The sequence below is a fragment of the Cherax quadricarinatus genome, chromosome 72 (genome assembly GCF_038502225.1).
Source record: "Cherax quadricarinatus isolate ZL_2023a chromosome 72, ASM3850222v1, whole genome shotgun sequence".
NCBI lineage: Eukaryota > Metazoa > Arthropoda > Malacostraca > Decapoda > Parastacidae > Cherax > Cherax quadricarinatus.
Genome location: NC_091363.1, coordinates 8009738 through 8029507, shown reverse-complemented (window position 1 = coordinate 8029507; position 19770 = coordinate 8009738). Strand labels below are relative to the sequence as shown.

Sequence of the window (19770 nt, the reverse complement as noted above, 5' to 3'; positions counted from 1 at the left end):
ACAAGGAACGTTGTCCATGGAAGCAAAGAGGGGAGTGTATGAGAGTATAGTGGTACTAGCGCTCTTATATGGGCGGGAAGCATAGTTGGTGAATGCTGCAACAAGGGGAAAGTAGGTGGCAGTGGAGATGTGTCTGAGGGCAATGTGCGATGTGGATATTATGCAGAGAGACTGTACATTGAAGATTAGGAGGTGCAGGGTTACTAAAAGTATTATTCAGAGGGCTGAGGAGGGGTTGTTGAGGTAGTTCGGACATTTAGAAAGGATGGAATGAAATAGAATTACTTGGAGGGCGTATAAATCTGTAGTGGAAGGAAGGCAGGGTGGGGTCATCCTAGGAAAGGTTGGAGGGATGGGGTAAAAGCAGTTTTGTGTGCAAGGGATGGGAAGACTGGCAACATGGTATAGACTTGGGACAGAGGCTGCAGGTTTCACACTAAGAGGAAGACATATGTATGAGTATAGTGCCCAGTATATTGCCAGAGGCTCACATCAGCCAAATAACCTCTGCAGCCAAAGCCCATATGGCAAATCTAAGAGTAGCCTTCAAGAATCTCAGCAAAGAATCATTTCAGGCCATTTATGAAACATTTGTTAGGTCTGTTTTGAATGCAACACCAGTATGGAACTTGCACCTGAAAAAACATGTTAAGAAACTGGAGAAAATGCAGAGGTATGCAGCAAGGCTTGGTCCTGAGCAAAGGGGCATGATCTATGAGGAGAGGCTAATGGAATTGGAACAAACAACCTTGGAGGACAGAAGAACTAGGGGGAACATGATAACAGCATACAAAATACACAAGGGAATTGATAAGGTAGGCAAGGATAAGCTGTTTGAGAGGTTCGAGAAATGGAAACTTTAGGACACTGCTGGAAGTTAAGTCACAGATGAGCCACAGGTATGTTAGGAAGTGTATTTCTTCATTCTCAGGGTGGGTGGGAAGTGAAATGATCTTGGTGAGGAAGGGCAGAGGCAGGCTTCATACGTAGTTAAGAGCAGGTACAATAGGGCCTACAAGGCTGAGGGAATGAATATGAAGAATGGCAGGCTAAGAGGCAGGGCCAGGATCTGAAAATTAACCCCTGCAACCACAAATAGGTGAGCTTTACTGCGTACATATGAAAGTGCACATTTTTTTTTTTAACACTGGCTGTATCCCATTGAGGCAGGGTGACCTAAACAGAAAAACAAAAGTCTTTCTTTTTAAATTTAGTACGAAATTAACCCTTTCAGGTTTTCAGCTGTACTAGTACGGCTTACGCCCCAGGGTTTTTGACATACTAGTACGCCTAAATTCTAGCGCCCTCAGATCTAGTGAGAGAAAGCTGGTAGGCCTACATATGAAAGAATGGGTCTATGTGGTCAGTGTGTGCAGTATAAAAAAATCCTGCAGCACACAGTGCATAATGATAAAAAAAAACTTTGTGTTTTTGGATTAAAACAGCGACTTTGCACTGCATTTTTGTATGGTATTTATGGTTGTATTCTAGTTTTTCTGGTCTCATTTCATAGAATGGAAGACATATTACAGAAGTTTAGATGATTTTGACTGGTTTTACAATGAAAAGTACCTTGAAATTGAGCTCAAAGTAGCAGAAATGTTCGATTTTTACCAAAGTTCAAAAGTAAACAAATCATGCCAAGCGTCCAATACACGTCAACTGGTGAGTCTGATATTATTTATACCATTTCTACACTAATCCAGTAGTCTGCATAACAGTAAATCTTCTATTTTTTGTAAGAATAAAAATTCAAAGTGGAAAGCCAAAGAAATATAAGAGGGGCCTGGGGATGTGACTAACGAACAGATAACTTGTTATTTTAGTGCCCGGAATGTCTTTCTTGTTTATTCTGGACCCTATTTGGAAATTGGCATCTTTTGAAGTTTGTGTGAAATTGGCAAAATTGCTAAATTCTGACCACTTTATTGGATAGTTGAAATCGGTAAATGGGTGGTTTCTTGTACTCATTTGATAGAAAAAATGGAGTTCTAGCGAAAGAGTTATGATTTTTGTCGACTAGTACACTGGAATTGGCTGAAAATAGAGCTCAGTGGGCAAAATCGCCGATGCGTAAACATCGTCGAGACCGCTAACTTCGCGAGAGCATAATTTCGTAAGTTTTCCATCAAATTTCGTACTTTTGGTGTCATTATGATCGGGAAAAGATTCTCTTATCTTTTCACAAGAAAAATAATTTTTTTTTTTAATTTGGGCGACCCTGAGAACAAGTCTCGGAGAGGGCCTGGTGACCCTGAAAGGGTTAATATAGGAGAAGGGGTTACTAGCGCTACCCTTGCTTCTGGCAGTTTAGTTGCCTTTTACAACACGCATGGCTTATAGAGGAAGAATTCTTTTCCACTTTCCCATGGAGATAACAAGAAATAAATAACAAGAACTATTAATAGAGAAAATAGAAGAAAACCCAGATGGGTGTGTATGAGTGTACATGCATGTGTAGTGTGACCTAAGTTTAAGTAGAAGTACTAAGATATGCCTGTTATCCTGTGTGTTTATGAGAGAGAGAAAGACCAGCAATCCTGTCATCATGTAAAATAATTACAGGTTTCCATTTCACACTCGCTTGGCAGGACAGTAGTGCCTCCCTGGGTGGTTGCTGTCTATCATCCTACTACCTTGGGAAAGTGCAGAAACATATAGGAATTCACATGCACACACACTCTTAATATTTTGTTGCATTGGAATTTTGTGACCACCCTTTAATATTCCCATTGAATGCATTTAGGTAGTAGAAGCTGGGCTTTTGGAATATAGGGATACCTTTCTGATATTGCACAGTGACCTAAATTCATCTAGTGTTATTTTTAACTCAGTATCTATCTCTTGCTAAGGCAGGATAACTTAAAGAAGAAAGCACATTCACCAACTTTTACTCAGTTGCTGTCCATTCCAGAAGTATGGATATATCACAGTCAGATTATCCTCCAACTGTTAAATCTCCACCCTTCCTCAGAATGCAGGCTCTGCCCTTCCCACCTCCAAGACTCAAGTCTGGATAACTGTTTTCTGTGAATCTGAAGTCTTCATAAAAGTTACCCACCTCACACTTCAGTAACATGTTCATTAAAACCACTTGTCTCCATATACTCATCTCTAACATGCTTTATCTTATTATCATCAGTTTCCATTTTAATTATGATAAATTATATTATTCCAGGGTCTGTGTGAACTGTTATGCGAAACTCCATATTTTATTCCCTCTGGCTTAGTACCATCTAGGGAAGACTTGCATGCTATGGAAGAACATGTCAAGACCATGGAGAAAGAAAAGGTAAGCTTAAATGATTGACATATGGTGCACTGGGGACCAGACTGGGCCTCAGTTCTCCTTAAATAATTTATTATATTCACAATATTGTATTATGAAATTCTCATTTCAATGCTCAAATCTGAGATCTTATCTGAGGCTTGTAGATGGGAAAATTACATAGTGAACATACATGTATCTTTCAGCCATTAAAGTTTACAACAAAAAAATAAAAGTTGATATAAAAATCATGCTCCATTCTTCATTATTATTGTATTCACTGGAAGCACTTGGAAAATTGGAGTAATTAGGCTTGATCCAAGATAGTGGAAGGTAGCTACAGTTCCTTGGATCCCACAACACTGTATAAGGACTATAGATATTGAAAACTTTGACACGAGTATGTAAAAGACTCCTTCCCTTCCTACCTTCCACTCCAGATTTAAACATTTTGTCATCCTATTCCTCTATCGTCTGTGCATGCCCAAACCATGTCATCAACCCCTCAATCATTGGTGACTCCATATTTCTGCACTCCAATTCTGCTTTGTGCTCACTGCTGAGCTCAACACGATTTTCACTGCTCTGGTTCTTATAGTTGGTTCTTGCTTCACTGTATCCTCGAATTCCCAGTAGGTCCTGTTTGCTCTGGCTCAATATGTTGCTGTCCACCTGGTTGTCCCATAGATGCAGAAGTGGTTGGCATGTCTCCACATATGGGACAAGGATGTGCCCAGGCCATGTTGGTGTCGTAATTAGTGAACATGTGGATGCTGAGGTGAAGCCTGCAGTAGCGAGCCCACTCTACAGTAGACTTTTGCCTCACAGTTACTTCTTGGGCCATATCCACAGAAATATCCTTGGGAAGTGGTGGGCCCTGCAGACTGGGAACAAATTATACAGGGTTTGGGAGGACCTAGGTATTTGGCACTCCAGCAGGAGTTGTCACTTTGAAATGAATCTGTTGACTGAGGATCAGGTACATACATCGTGCCCATAGCCTGTTCGCAGGTGCTCCTGTGCCTCTCTTGTGTATCTTATGTCATACTGGTGACTGTGAATCATATTTTAAGTTTGCCCCAAGTTTAAGTCATCACCCCTTTGTCATGGCTTTTATAATTACCCAGATGCCTGTAGGAACCTCTGGGAACTTTTAGGGGTGTCTTTTAACATTAATAATGGAATGGGGTTGAAGTGATGTTGGCTATTTTAACTTGGTATGAAAATATTTATTGTTTGTGGTGAGTGTTTGTTCATTGCTTTTACTGTTTGCCATAGTTTCCTTGCTTTTATTGTGTTTTGTAATTCTTTTATGCCTTTGAGCAGAATGCTCTGTAAATGTCACAGCTACGACGATGGAATTCTCTGCATGATACTCACACTACATGCTGCTCTCACACATGACATCTTCAGATTAGAGGCAGTGGAGATGTCTTGATTTAAAACAGTGTGGTGTGAATATCATGCAGAGAATTCAGAGAACAAAAATTTTAACCCTTTGAGGGTTGGATCCTCTGTTTTGAAAATTGCTCTCAGAGTACAGGAATTTAAAAAAAAAAATTTTTCTTATGAAATTATGGAGAATCTTTTTTCAATGGTAATGAAACCAAAAGTATGAAATTTGATGGGGAAGTTATGAAATTATGCTCTCGCAAATTTAGCGAATGCCCATTTACCTATTTCAACTATTTCAATCGAACATTTCCACTAGTTTGAGCTCTATTTCAAGCTTCTTTCAGTTCTGAAACCACTTGGAATCATCTTTATTTCTGTAATATATCTTCTGTTCTATCAAATGAGACCAAGAAACTGAGAATGCAACCATAAATATTAAATGAAAATACACCGCAAAGTCGCTGTTTTAAACCAAAAATACGTTGAGTTTTTTCCCGTTGTGCACTGCGTGGGGCAGGATTTATTATATGGTACACACTTATCGCATAGACCTATTCTCTCATATCTAGACAAAATTTACCGCTCACAGCTCATCTGAGTGAGCTGAGCTCATCATATAGTCCTACTACATCGACGATGAGTTCAAAACTGTAGTACTATGTCATCGACACTAAAAGGGTTAAAGGTGATGTGGGGTCACAAAGGGTATAATTCAGAGGATAGAGTAGGGGTTGTTGAGGTTGCTTGGGCATGCAGAGAAAGTGGGAAGGGATAGGATGATAAAGGCAGTGTGTGTATATTTGGAGCAGAAGGTAGGAGGGGTAGGTTTTAAAAGAGGCTTTGAGTTTTAGGGGCTTGAGCATCCAGCAAGCTTGTGTGAGCAAGTTAGATAGGGGATATAGACAAGTGATTTTTTAATGGATGTTAGAATGTGATCAATGAAATTCTTATAAAGGAGGTGGGAAGGCCAGTGCTTGCACTATGAAGGAAGGGTGGGGATATTGCAGTTGGAGCATAATCTGAATTGTGATTTCAGCACACTTTTGGCAAGAATGACAAATGAATGGTGAATGTTTTCTTCTTTGGGTCACCCTGCTTTGGTGGGAGATGGCTGTTGAAGTAAAAAAAAAAAAATGATAGTATTGAATTGTTTCAGTTGAGTCTCTCCTAGTGTACTTAGATAATAAACTTTTGAGATCAAATTAGAAGTAATTTTTATTACTTTTGTTTGTAGGAAGAAAGAGAAAAAACCTTTCAAAAGTTGAAAGCAGGATTACTTAACTTCTTGGAGCAGTTGGAGCAGTCACCAGAGGACTCGTTCATTCAAGAAGTCATTTGCTCTGATGATGAAGATATTCCTCTTGGGAAAGCATACTTACAGCAGCTCAGGGTAAGTTATCTAAGATTGGATTAAATTGGGTTTGTGTGCATTTTGTCTCTCAGTTTCTGTCAATAAGTGCCTGATATTTTTTTGGGTAATTGAGGACTTTAGGAATTAAGTTTTAAAAATATTTTTTTATTACATTTAGGCTCTTGTGAGCATTTTAGGCAGCACCCAAACCCCAAATATATGAATATAGACTCTCCTCTTGCCTTATCTTTATTTCACTTATCATGGTTGTTGATAAAAGTTAGTGTTTGAATGGCTGTCTAGAAAATACTTTAGTGTTTGGTTGTCTCAGCAACTTCACTATATTGGCAGTACTACATGTAGTAGGACTTAATTATCCCTGAATTTGTTAATTACTTGATTCCTCTACTAGCTCTTCATCTTGCTTCTTCATTTTATGCAGCCTCTTTGGTCTGCATGTTAGTGGTAGATCATCTGTCTTATCTGTACTTTATTATCTATTTAAACTATTCTTGAGAGTGTGATTTATAAATAGATTAAGAAGTAGTTGTGCTTTTATTAATTATTTCGGACTTTTCACAGACTGTCCATAGTGATCTTGAATTTCGTGTTCATGAAAATGAAGCAAAATCACTGGAGCTTCGAGAAAAGATTTCCAATCTGTGGAGTCTGTTGCAAGTTTCTCATGATGAACAAGCAGCTTTCCTGGCCACTGCTCCTAAGCATACACCATCAAACATAGCAAAAGTAAGTTTTATTTTTTGTCAGTGCATGCTTTTTCTTCCCCATCAATTGTACCTCTTTTTTTTTTAAACTAATTCCCAGGAATAAATGATCAGATTTATGGTAAAAAGTAAGAGCCATGGACAACTCCAAGGGGGAACACAAAGGACTGAAGTTCCCCAGAGTCCACCTAAATAATAATACTGAGGATGATATTGCAACCCTTAAGCCTCTTCGATATAAAACTTCTGGAGCTGCCCATGTAAAGAGGTATGTGCCTCATTTGAGGCACATAAGTTTCTTAAATGTGTTAACATTTTTAGTTCCTGGTTTTTGTGAAATTTACCTTATAATATTTACTTACAGCTGAAACAAGAACTTGACAAACTACTACTGTTGCGGCTTCAGAATATGTCCTTATTTGTTGAAAAACTTAAGGAGGAGGTGACGGTGTGGTGGAACAAATGTTATGTTGATCGAAAAGAGAGAGAGAGAATCCTAGCTATGAGTTCAGGTTGGGTAATACTATTTTTATTTTTCTCTTCTCCATGTAGATTTATTGTTAATAGAAATTCGATGATGTTTTTTCTAACTAATCATAGTAAAACTATAGGAGCTGTAATGTTCAAACTTATTGCATTAAAATAAAAAAAAATTGTGGACAAGGTTAGAATTTTTTATTTTTTGTGCATTGTCCTTTTATATTGGTATTATTGCTAAAACTTGAATGTCCAGCCCTACATCTTAATGTGCTGATATTTTACATTCTTGAATCCCTTCACAAATGTTATTGCCTTGTTCACATTTTAACACTGTAAAATTCCAGGGACCATTAACATGTGCCTGCTGAACATTGAATACCTTACCTTTTGATACCTTTTACACCTTTCTCCAATTTCTTGGACAAGGAACTCCATGTAATTCCTTTGATCTATATATCTTTATCATCCTATCTTGCTACCTCTTTACATGACCATGTCATCTCAAGAATCCTTCAAACCTTCATAACCCTGCATATCCTAACTTATACCTGACTACTCTCTTCCATTTAAACTACTAACCTTATTCTTATAACATCAACAGACTTTTCTTTACATCCAAGGATTTGAGTAGTGCCTCAGTTTTTTGCACTCAAACATTAGAGAAAGACTGTGCAGTGTCAAATATGGGAGTAGCTTGTTGAAATTTTGTGAACATGAGTGTAGTCAGTAATGTATTTTATTTTATGTATTTTAGCAGGTGAAGCAAATGAAGACATAATGTGTGTGTATGAAAAAGAGGTTGAGAAATGGAGGAAGTATTATACTAAGAATAGTGAACTGCTAGGAATGGTAGCCAGTTTTCTAACTTTATTTGAAAACATGCTGGAATTGGAAGACAGAGCCAAAGATCCAAGTCGGCTCTTCAACACAAGAGGTGGAGCTCTTCTGCTAGAAGAGAAAGCCAAGAAGAAAGTAAAAGCTGTAAGTTTATCAATACAATACATATTACTTTTGCTACATTATTTCTTCAAATAAACTTTCCTCAAAGGATGGGATGTTGTTTCTGTACACTGTTGTATTAAAATTCAACTCCTTCTAGTCGTACATAAAAAGATCACAAAAACACCAAATGAGCTGAAGGATGCAGTACAGATAATTATGAAAGTAAAAAGAGAACACAATATTACTGTTAGACACAATCTTGTATATATATATATATCTTTCTTTCAACACACCGGCCGTATCCCACCGAGGCGGGTTGGCCCAAAAGGAAAAAAACGAAAGTTTCTCCTTTTACATTTAGTAATATATACAGGAGAAGGGGTTACTAGCCCCTTGCTCCTGGCATTTTAGTCGCCTCTTACAACACGCATGGCTTACGGAGGAAGAATTTTGTTCCACTTCCCCATGGAGGTAAGAGGAAATAAACAAGAACTAGAAAGAAAATAGAAGAAAGCCCAGAGGGGTGCGTGTATATATGCTTGTACATGTATGTGAAATGTGACCTAAGTGTAAGTAGAAGTAGCAAGATGTACCTGAAATCTTGCATGTGTATGTGACAGAATAAAAAGACACCAGCAATCCTACCATCATGTAAAACAATTACAGGCTTTCGTTTTACACTCACTTGGCAAGACAGTAGTACCTCCCTGGGTGGTTGCTGTCTACCAACCTACTACCTATAAAAAAAATACACACACACACACACACACTTTTTTTTTTTTTCAAATATATGTAATATGGGAGTATGGGTCTCCAATTAAAACCAGACAACCTCATATACAGAATATAAGTAATAAGAGTGTAATTAAACCTATTAGTTATTTAGTTATTTTAATTCATATTTCTGCTTGAAATCTTAAGGATCAGATTCGTGATTGACCTAACAATAAGTCAGTAAGGGTTAATAAGCTTGGTTAGAATTGAATGCCATGCTTTCATTATTACAATTTTCAGCCATTTTATGGCACAAACTACTACCGCCTTGTATAGCTGACACATTTAATATGTGTATGAAGAGATGTTTGTTCCACCCGATTTCTGGGCTGACCCTTGATCTCTGGTGCATCAAGTGACATATGTACCACTTTATCTCAGTTGACACCTTTGATTTTTGAATGTTTGTTGACACCTTTGATCTCCAGTGCAAACATCTCACCCCTAACAATTTATTAGCAGGTGCTCTTGCCTCTCCCTTCTCTGTAGCTTGTGGCTTGCAGTTAACTGTGCAACACATTTTAACAGTTTGCCCACAGCTTTGGCCTCTACATTTTTGTAGTGGTTTTTATAATTACTGGGGTGCCTGTAAGGGACTCGCAAAAATTTTAGGAGAACCATTTGATATTAATTTAATGGGATTTTGAACTGATGCTGGTTATTTTAATTTGGTATAAAAGTATTTTCATATATTCGGACTTGAGTCCTGGAAATGGGAAGTACAATGCCTGCACTTTAAAGGAGGGGTTTGGGATATTGGCAGTTTGGAGGGATATGTTGTGTATCTTTATATGTGTATGCTTCTAAACTGTTGTATTCTGAGCACCTCTGCAAAAACAGTGATAATGTGCGAGTGTGGTGAAAGTGTTGAATGATGATGAAAGTATTTTCTTTTTGGGAATTTTGTTTCTTTTTTGGGTCACCCTGCCTTGGTGGGAGACGGCCGACTTGTTGAAAAAAAAAAAATAAATAAAAGTATTTATCTGTGTTGTGTATTTTATGTTCATAGTTTGTATTGTCAGTTTTATTTGTATAGTGGAACCTTGGTGTTCCAACAGCTCCCTAATCAAACACTTCAGTATTTGAGCACTTTGTTCAGTAAAAAATCGCTTGGTAGTCGACCGGTTGTTCGACACTTGACCAAGCAAACATGACCTACTAGAACTTTGCTGTAAACCATTTTGTTCGCATTTTTTGGTGTTTTCTTATATTAATCGTATAAATAAGTCACCATGGGGCCCACGAAGATTAGTGATAACAGCCAACAACTAAGAAAATTGATTGGAAAAAATTCGTTCTGTACTTGAACAGATTGGCACTTGAACAGCCTTTTGGAACGAATTAAGCTTGAGTGCCAAGGTTCCACTGTATTTTTATTATGTGTTGAGTGGTGCATTGAGGTATCTGTGGAAACGAAAAACATTATCCATGTACAAGAGTGTAGTGGTACCAACACACTTATGTGGGTGTGTAGTATGGGTTGTAAATGTTACAGCAAGGAGGAGGCTGCAGGCAGTGGAGATGTCGTGTCTAAGGGCAGTGTGTGGTGTAAATATTATGCAGAGGATTTGTAGTGTGGAAATTAGGAGGAGGTGTGGAGATACTAAAAGTATTAGTCAGAGGCTTGAAGAGGAGTTGTTGATGTGGTTTGGTCATTTAGAGAGAAAGGAACGAAGTAGAACGACTTGGAGAGCATATAAATCTGTAGAGAAAGGAAGGCAGAGTAGGGGTCCTCCTCAAAAAGGTTGGAGGGAGGGGGTAAAGGAGGCTTTGTGGGAGAGGGGCTTGGACTTCCAGCAAACATGCATGAGCGTGTTGGATAGGAGTGAATGGAGATGAGTGGTTTTTGGGACCTGACGAGCTGTTGGTGTGTGAGCAAGATAATATTTTGTGAAGGAATTCAGGGAAACCGGTTAGCTGGACTTGAGTCCTGGAACTGGGAAGTACAGTGCCTGCACTTTAAAGGAGGGGTTTGGGATATTGGCAGTTTGGAGGAACATCTAAACTGTCATATTTTAGTGCCTCTGCAAAGACAGTGATTATGTACGAGTGATGATGAAAGTGTTGAATGATGATAAAAGTTTTTTCTTTCTTTTTAAGTTTTTCTTTTCTTTTTGGTTACCCTGCGATGGTGGGAAACGGGCGACGTGTTAAAAAAATATATATATTGCCTCGGTGGGAGACGGCCGACTTGTTTAAAAAAAAAAAAAAAAAAAAAAAAAATTGCTAAGAGTTCTGAATGATCTGCATGGTCAAAGTTCTCTTCATCTCCCCAAATTACCTACCTACCTTTGATCTCTGGTGCATCAAGAAACATCTGTATCACCCTGTCTCTGCTGACACCTTGGATTATACATCAAGAGATGTTTGTACCACTTGTCTCTTTCTAGACTCCTTTGATCTTTGGTCCCCTCAATGGAGATTCTTTGATGAAGGTGAGGGGCTCTTGTGCCTTGCCTTGAACCTGATACTTCCCAGTCCCCAGGCACTGTATGATCCCTAAATGCATTAATAATTGATTTCCTGTGCATCAAGAGACATTGTTAACACCTGTTCGATCTTTGGTGTACCACGAGATGTTGTTACCATCAAGAGATGTTTTTACCATTGTAAATTGTACCATGACTGCTAACTTTGTGCCTGTATATTTCTCTAAGTTTTTCCATCAAATTTTGTACTTTTGGTGTCATTGTCTTCAGAAAAAGATTCCCATTTCAGAAGAATTTTTTTTTAAAGTGGACACTTAGAAAAATATTAATTTTGGGGGATCTGGACAGTGAAAGAGTTAATATTAAACATGAATTGGACTATGAACCCTGTCCTGGTATAATATTGAAGATTTGTATATCTGGGTAAAGCCTGGTACAGTAGCCTCCACATGGGTTGCCACAAATGCTAGGCTAACTTAAAAAAACCTAGAAGCTGTTGTTTACACTATCTACTTTATTGTATGATATTACTTAGTATGAACATTCACACTTCCCCATTACTTGAGATCACACAAAATATTGGCTTAGGAGAGCATGGTCTGATAGCCTTCTTTCATCATTCATAATGCATGAGTGATGGAAAATGAATGAGAATAAGAATGAATTATAGGTCTACACACCATCCCCACTCATCAAAATGGATGACCATTAATTTGCACAATATTTTAAAAACTTCGTGGCCTGAAATTTTAAGTGAAGATGATAATTAAGACAAACTAAAATCAAGATTTAATTAACTTGACTCAGTGTTTAGTCAGTGTTATCTCACTTATGGGGAACTCTAGAGTGCAACTTCTTAATGCTCTCTGCACTTACAAATGTACAGCAATTTCAGTTGCAATGGCTAGTTCACATCCACACACACACACACACAATAATTTGAGAGATTCCTAATTTACATACCAACAGTGCAGACAGACTACTGATAATCAATATAGCCAGATCAGCAACTGATCACTCTGTGATACTTATATTACTCACATTTTTAACTTTTTTATTTTCAGGAGCTACCACGTGTGCAAGAACGTCTGATCGAGAGAGTGTTGGCATGGGAAGAAAGAGAGGGTCGACCTTTTATGATTTATGGCATGCAGATTACTCAGTACATGGAAGAGCTTTGGGAGTCCCATGATGTGAAGAAAGAGGTTGAAAAAAATAAGAGGGTATGTATGTTTTTGCCTAATTGTAATGATACTAGTTTCATGTAATGGTATCGTATAAATAATCTTTTACTTTTCTCTGCATGTAGTAAGTTCTTGATTCATCACTGTTTATTCATTAACTTGTCTGATTTTTTTTTTTTTTTTTGACAGTCTTGCCATGTATTTGACTAGGTGAGGATTCCAAAATGGTATTGCATTTTAAAGACTTAGTGTCACTAAAAAAAGTTAAGTGTTGTGAACACATCTTTATCTATGTAGGTTTCTTGAATGTAATCTATAGTTGTGAATTAACGTGCTTTTAGTGCTATTCTGTTTGTGTACTTTGAGACAACTATCATAGTAAAACTTATTCCTAGGTTTTTATTCCTTGACTGTTTCCATGAATTTCCTTTAACCCTTTTACTGTCGGTCCCATAATACGTATTACGGCTTGGGAGCCAGTGTTGGTCCCGTAGTACTACACCAAAATTCTAGAAGCTTCAGATCTGGTGAGAGAAAGCTGGTAGGCCTACATGTGAGAGAATGGGTCTGTGTGCTCAGTGTGCACTGTATAAAAAAAATCTGCGAGTCTGCAGTGCATTGTGTGAATGCCAATTCAGTATGCTTTGTTCACCATGCTTAGTGGTAAGGAATACCTGACTCCTCTGCAAATTGGGATTCTTCCTAAGTGATAGTTCTAACACAGATGGAAGTGTCAGTGAAAATGAATTTCATGGTTTTGAGGAGTTTGTAACTGAAAGCAATGCCCAGGGTACCAGATACAGATAGTGAAAAGGGAAGACAGCATGGGTGGTGAGGAAGATGGTGTGGGTGGTGGGGAAGACAGCATGGGTGGTTGGGAAGACGGTGTGTAAGTAAGTTTATTCAGGTATAGATAGGTACAGGTATACAAAGGTTATCATACATAGCAGCATCTGTGTAGAGAACCTAGGATAACCCAAAAAAGTCAGTGACTTATTTCCAGCATGGGTGGTGTGGAAGACAGTGTGGATGGTGGGGAAGATGGTGTGGGTGGTGGGGAAGACTGTGTGGGTGGTGGGGAAGATGGTGTGGGTGGTGGGGAAGACAGTTTGGGAGGTGGGGAAGACAGTTTGGGAGGTGGGGAAGACAGTTTGGGATGGATAATATACATGCAGTAGCAGGTGGTGGTGGTGGAATGTGGCATGTGGCACCAGTGTCACCCCAGGCTGGTAGCCATGCCACTGACTCAGTACATCCACAGCAAAGGCCACCTTCAACCACCCACACACCACAACAACCTGCACAACCACAACAACCTGTCAACATCCAGTACCCACCAGCAGGCCGCATCTGGGATTGGCAGCAGGGTTCCAATTGGTGCCAACGAGTGGATATATGTATATTATGCATTATATTGGTCTCACAGGCCACAAAAGTTGCTTGAAAAAATAAAATATTAGACAAGAAAAAAATATAATTTTAGTAAAAATGTTACTGAGTGGCATTCACCGATGTTTCCATCAGTGGTTCACTTTGTCGACTTCATGCCTCTATATCTTGGTAAATACTGATTGCAATTTTTTTTTTCTTTTAAAACACTCAGAAAAATATTCTTAAGATTTTGAAAAGATTTTTTTTTTTTTTTTTTTTTTTTTTGACACTGAGAGCAAGTTTGTGATAGGGGGTGTTGACAGTGAAAGGGTTAATACTCCTGAGGTGGTACGGTCTGTGGGCCAGGACCTTCCTATGACATCATTTAAGATATTAAATAACCTTGGCATCATTATACATCACTGATTCCATTTTCAACAAACCTGAAAGTTGATATTTTGCTTCAGTAAACACAAACTTTGCTCTCTATACATTTTAAAAATATTCCACCACTTAATGATTCTACTTTCTTCAAATTCTGTGATTGCAGTGAATTCCTACTTAAATTTTTCAATATTGTTCCTTTGTCTCTCCTCATTTACTGTTGTATCAAGGAATTGTTACAAGAGTAAATTTGATTTTCTGTATCACTATAGCCATACAGTATACAATTTTGTGCACCTGTTAATTTTGTCTTGTTAGATATAAGTGAATGGAGAAGAATGGTATTTGGGACTTGACAAGCTGTTGGAATGTGAGCAGGGTAATATTTTGGGAAGGGATTCAGGGAAACTGGTTAGCTGGACTTGAGCCCTGGAAGTGGGAAGTACAGTGACTGCACTTTAAAGGAGGGGTTTCGGATATTGGCTGTTTGGAGTGACATCTGAACTGTTGTATCTGGGCTCCTCTGCAAAGACATTGTTTGTGTGAATGATGGTGAAAATGTTTTTCTTTTTTGGGTCACCCTACCTTGGTGGGAGACAGCTTGGTTTTTTGTATAAAAATTTTTAATGCTTGAGCAATGAATATTGATTGCTATTTATAATTTTGAAAACATTTTCAGTTTTGTACTTTACTCTTCTTTCAACAGCTTCAGGCAAAGGGGGTTGATGTCAAACGTGGTACAAATCTTGGCACTCCACACATGAGGACTCCAGTATCAGTTTTGGGCTCTGCTAAAAAACGAGTTCGAGATGGTGATGATGTAGGAAGTGTAAAAAAATCCAAACACCTAATAGTTCCTGGAGGAGTCATGTTCAAGTCACCCTCAAAGTCAGCACTACTTCGCTCACCCATAAAGGTTACTTTAGCAATTTTATTTTATTATCACACTGGCCGATTCCCACCAAGGTAGGGTGGCCCGAAAAAGAAAAACTTTCACCATCATTCACTCCATCACTGTCTTGCCAGAAGGGTGCTTTACACTACAGTTTTTAAACTGCAACATTAACACCCCTCCTTCAGAGTGCAGGCACTTTACTTCCCATCTCCAGGACTCAAGTCCGGCCTGCCGGTTTCCCTGAATCCCTTCATAAATGTTACTTTGCTCACACTCCAACAGCACGTCAAGTATTAAAACCATTTGTCTCCATTCACTCCTATCAAACACGCTCACGCATGCCTGCTGGAAGTCCAAGCCCCTCGCACACAAAACCTCCTTTACCCCCTCCCTCCAACCCTTCCTAGGCCGACCCCTACCCCGCCTTCCTTCCACTCCCAGACTGATACACTCTTGAAGTCATTCTGTTTCGCTCCATTCTCTCTACATGTCCGAACCACCTCAACAACCCTTCCTCAGCCCTCTGGACAACAGTTTTGGTAATCCCGCACCTCCTCCTAACTTCCAAACTACGAATTCTCTGCATTATATTCACACCACACATTGCCCTCAGACATGACATCTCCACTGCCTCCAGCCTTCTCCTCGCTGCAACATTCATCACCCACACTTCACACCCATATAAGAGCGTTGGTAAAACTATACTCTCATACATTCCCCTCTTTGCCTCCAAGGACAAAGTTCTTTGTCTCCACAGACTCCTAAGTGCACCACTCACTCTTTTTCCCTCATCAATTCTATGATTCACCTCATCTTTCATAGACCCATCCGCTGACACGTCCACTCCCAAATATCTGAATACGTTCACCTCCTCCATACTCTCTCCCTCCAATCTGATATTCAATCTTTCATCATCTAATCTTTTTGTTATCCTCATAACCTTACTCTTTCCTGTATTCACCTTTAATTTTCTTCTTTTGCACACCCTACCAAATTCATCCACCAATCTCTGCAGCTTCTCTTCAGAATCTCCCAAGAGCACAGTGTCATCAGCAAAGAGCAGCTGTGACAACTCCCACTTTGTGTGTGATTCTTTATCTTTTAACTCCACGCCTCTTGCCAAGACCCTCGCATTTACTTCTCTTACAACCCCATCTATAAATATATTAAACAACCACGGTGACATCACACATCCTTGTCTAAGGCCTACTTTTACTGGGAAAAAATTTCCCTCTTTCCTACATACTCTAACTTGAGCCTCACTATCCTCGTAAAAACTCTTCACTGCTTTCAGTAACCTACCTCCTACACCATACACTTGCAACATCTGCCACATTGCCCCCCTATCCACCCTGTCATACGCCTTTTCCAAATCCATAAATGCCACAAAGACCTCTTTAGCCTTATCTAAATACTGTTCACTTATATGTTTCACTGTAAACACCTGGTCCACACACCCCCTACCTTTCCTAAAGCCTCCTTGTTCATCTGCTATCCTATTCTCCGTCTTACTCTTAATTCTTTCAATTATAACTCTACCATACACTTTACCAGGTACACTCAACAGACTTATCCCCCTATAATTTTTGCACTCTCTTTTATCCCCTTTGCCTTTATACAAAGGAACTATGCATGCTCTCTGCCAATCCCTAGGTACCTTACCCTCTTCCATACATTTATTAAATAATTGCACCAACCACTCCAAAACTATATCCCCACCTGCTTTTAACATTTCTATCTTTATCCCATCAATCCCGGCTGCCTTACCCCCTTTCATTTTACCTACTGCCTCACGAACTTCCCCCACACTCGCAACTGGCTCTTCCTCACTCCTACAAGATGTTATTCCTCCTTGCCCTATACACGAAATCACAGCTTCCCTATCTTCATCAACATTTAACAATTCCTCAAAATATTCCCTCCATCTTCCCAATACCTCTAACTCTCCATTTAATAACTCTCCTCTCCTATTTTTAACTGACAAATCCATTTGTTCTCTAGGCTTTCTTAACTTGTTAATCTCACTCCAAAACTTTTTCTTATTTTCAACAAAATTTGTTGATAACATCTCACCCACTCTCTCATTTGCTCTCTTTTTACATTGCTTCACCACTCTCTTAACCTCTCTCTTTTTCTCCATATACTCTTCCCTCCTTGCATCACTTCTACTTTGTAAAAACTTCTCATATGCTAACTTTTTCTCCCTTACTACTCTCTTTACATCATCATTCCACCAATCGCTCCTCTTCCCTCCTGCACCCACTTTCCTGTAACCACAAACTTCTGCTGAACACTCTAACACTACATTTTTAAACCTACCCCATACCTCTTCGACCCCATTGCCTATGCTCTCATTAGCCCATCTATCCTCCAATAGCTGTTTATATCTTACCCTAACTGCCTCCTCTTTTAGTTTATAAACCTTCACCTCTCTCTTCCCTGATGCTTCTATTCTCCTTGTATCCCATCTACCTTTTACTCTCAGTGTAGCTACAACTAGAAAGTGATCTGATATATCTGTGGCCCCTCTATAAACATGTACATCCTGAAGTCTACTCAACAGTCTTTTATCTACCAATACATAATCCAACAAACTACTGTCATTTCGCCCTACATCATATCGTGTATACTTATTTATCCTCTTTTTCTTAAAATATGTATTACCTATAACTAAACCCCTTTCTATACAAAGTTCAATCAAAGGGCTCCCATTATCATTTACACCTGGCACCCCAAACTTACCTACCACACCCTCTCTAAAAGTTTCTCCTACTTTAGCATTCAGGTCCCCTACCACAATTACTCTCTCACTTGGTTCAAAGGCTCCTATACATTCACTTAACATCTCCCAAAATCTCTCTCTCTCCTCTGCATTCCTCTCTTCTCCAGGTGCATACACGCTTATTATGACCCACTTCTCGCATCCAACCTTTACTTTAATCCACATAATTCTTGAATTTACACATTCATATTCTCTTTTCTCCTTCCATAACTGATCATTTAACATTACTGCTACACCTTCCTTTGCTCTAACTCTCTCAGATACTCCAGATTTAATCCCATTTATTTCCCCCCACTGAAACTCTCCTACCCCCTTCAGCTTTGTTTCGCTTAGAGCCAGGACATCCAACTTCTTTTCATTCATAACATCAGCAATCATCTGTTTCTTGTCATCCGCACTACATCCACGCACATTTAAGCATCCCAGTTTTATAAAGTTTTTCTTCTTCTCTTTTTTAGTAAATGTATACAGGAGAAGGGGTTACTAGCCCATTGCTCCCGGCATTTTAGTCGCCTCATACGACACGCATGGCTTACGGAGGAAAGATTCTTTTCCACTTCCCCATGGACAATAGAAGAAATAAAAAAGAACAAGAGCTATTTAGAAAAAGGAGAAAAACCTAGATGTATGTATATATATATGCATGTGCGTGTCTGTGAAGTGTGACCAAAGTGTAAGTAGGAGAAGCAAGATATCCCTGTTATCTAGCGTGTTTATGAGACAGAAAAAGAAACCAGCAATCCTACCATCATGCAAAACAGTTACAGGTTTTTGTTTCACAGTCATTTGGCAGGACGGTAGTACTTCCCTGGATGGTTGCTGTCTACCAACCAAGCTTTGAGCATATGATAAAAACTGAGTACAGCTACTCCTTGTTGAATGACATACTCATTTACCGACCACTTGAACTTACGACCAGCTCTCTAGCCAGTATGCAAACCTAAATAATGTACTTATATTAGAGATGATTTCCTCTATTCTGTTTATTACAGTATACAGTACACTACTGTATAAAAAATTATAAATACACCAGAAGTGTTATAAATGGTGCAAAGGTGACATCAAAAAAAATATCCGAAGGTGGTTGACACAAACCCACTACCAGTATAGTATGCTTGTCACTTAACGATCAATTCGCTTACCGACCTACTCTTAGGAACAAAACCCTTGCATTAAGTAAGGAGAGGTTGTATTTATAACTAATTAACATTATTACTTTCTTTTCTTTCAACAAACCAGCTGTATCCCACCGAGGCAGGGTAGCCCAAAAAGAAAAAACGGAAGTTTCTCTTTTTAAATTTAGTAATTTATACAGGAGAAGGGGTTACTAGCCCCTTGCTCATGACATTTTAGTTGCCTTTTATAACACGCATAGCTTATGGAGGAAGAATTCTGTTCCACTTCCCCATGGAGATAAGAGGAAATAAACAAGAACAAGAACTAATAAGAAAATAGAAGAAAACCCAGAGGGGTGTGTATATATATGCTTGTACATGTATGTGTAGTGTGACCTAAGCGTAAGTAGAAGTAACAAGACGTACCTGAAACCTTGCATGTTTATGAGACAGAAAAATGGACACCAACAATCCTACCATCACGTAAAACAATTACAGGCTTTCGTTTTACACTCACTTGGCAGGACAGTAGTACCTCCCTGGGCGATTGCTGTCTTAACATTATTACTATCCTAATAAAAACGCTAGGGAAACAATTTGGGATTTGACAATATTTTTTTGCCTCTCTTTGCCAAAAGAAACATGGAGAGAATGTGAAAGCCTGGGAGCAATGTG

General features: G+C 38.9%; 1 protein-coding gene across 5 annotated transcripts in view; it reads left to right on the top strand.

Annotated features, from left to right (window-relative positions):
* Positions 1-19770, top strand: part of LOC128701314 (protein regulator of cytokinesis 1) — a 59881-nt gene that overhangs the window by 17852 nt on the left and 22259 nt on the right. For 3 of the 5 annotated variants that reach the window (XR_008408890.2, XM_053794975.2, XM_053794977.2), the window contains exons 5-11: positions 3179-3292; positions 5898-6053; positions 6597-6761; positions 7104-7251; positions 7974-8200; positions 12429-12587; positions 15010-15219. Coding sequence is in view for 4 of the 5 variants with exons in the window: in XM_053794975.2 (XP_053650950.1) it covers positions 3179-3292; positions 5898-6053; positions 6597-6761; positions 7104-7251; positions 7974-8200; positions 12429-12587; positions 15010-15219 (1179 nt within the window). In the remaining variant the exon portion in view is untranslated. The remainder of the gene's footprint in view (positions 1-3178; positions 3293-5897; positions 6054-6596; positions 6762-7103; positions 7252-7973; positions 8201-12428; positions 12588-15009; positions 15220-19770) is intronic. The other 2 variants (XM_053794976.2, XM_053794978.2) reach the window with 1 other exon arrangement.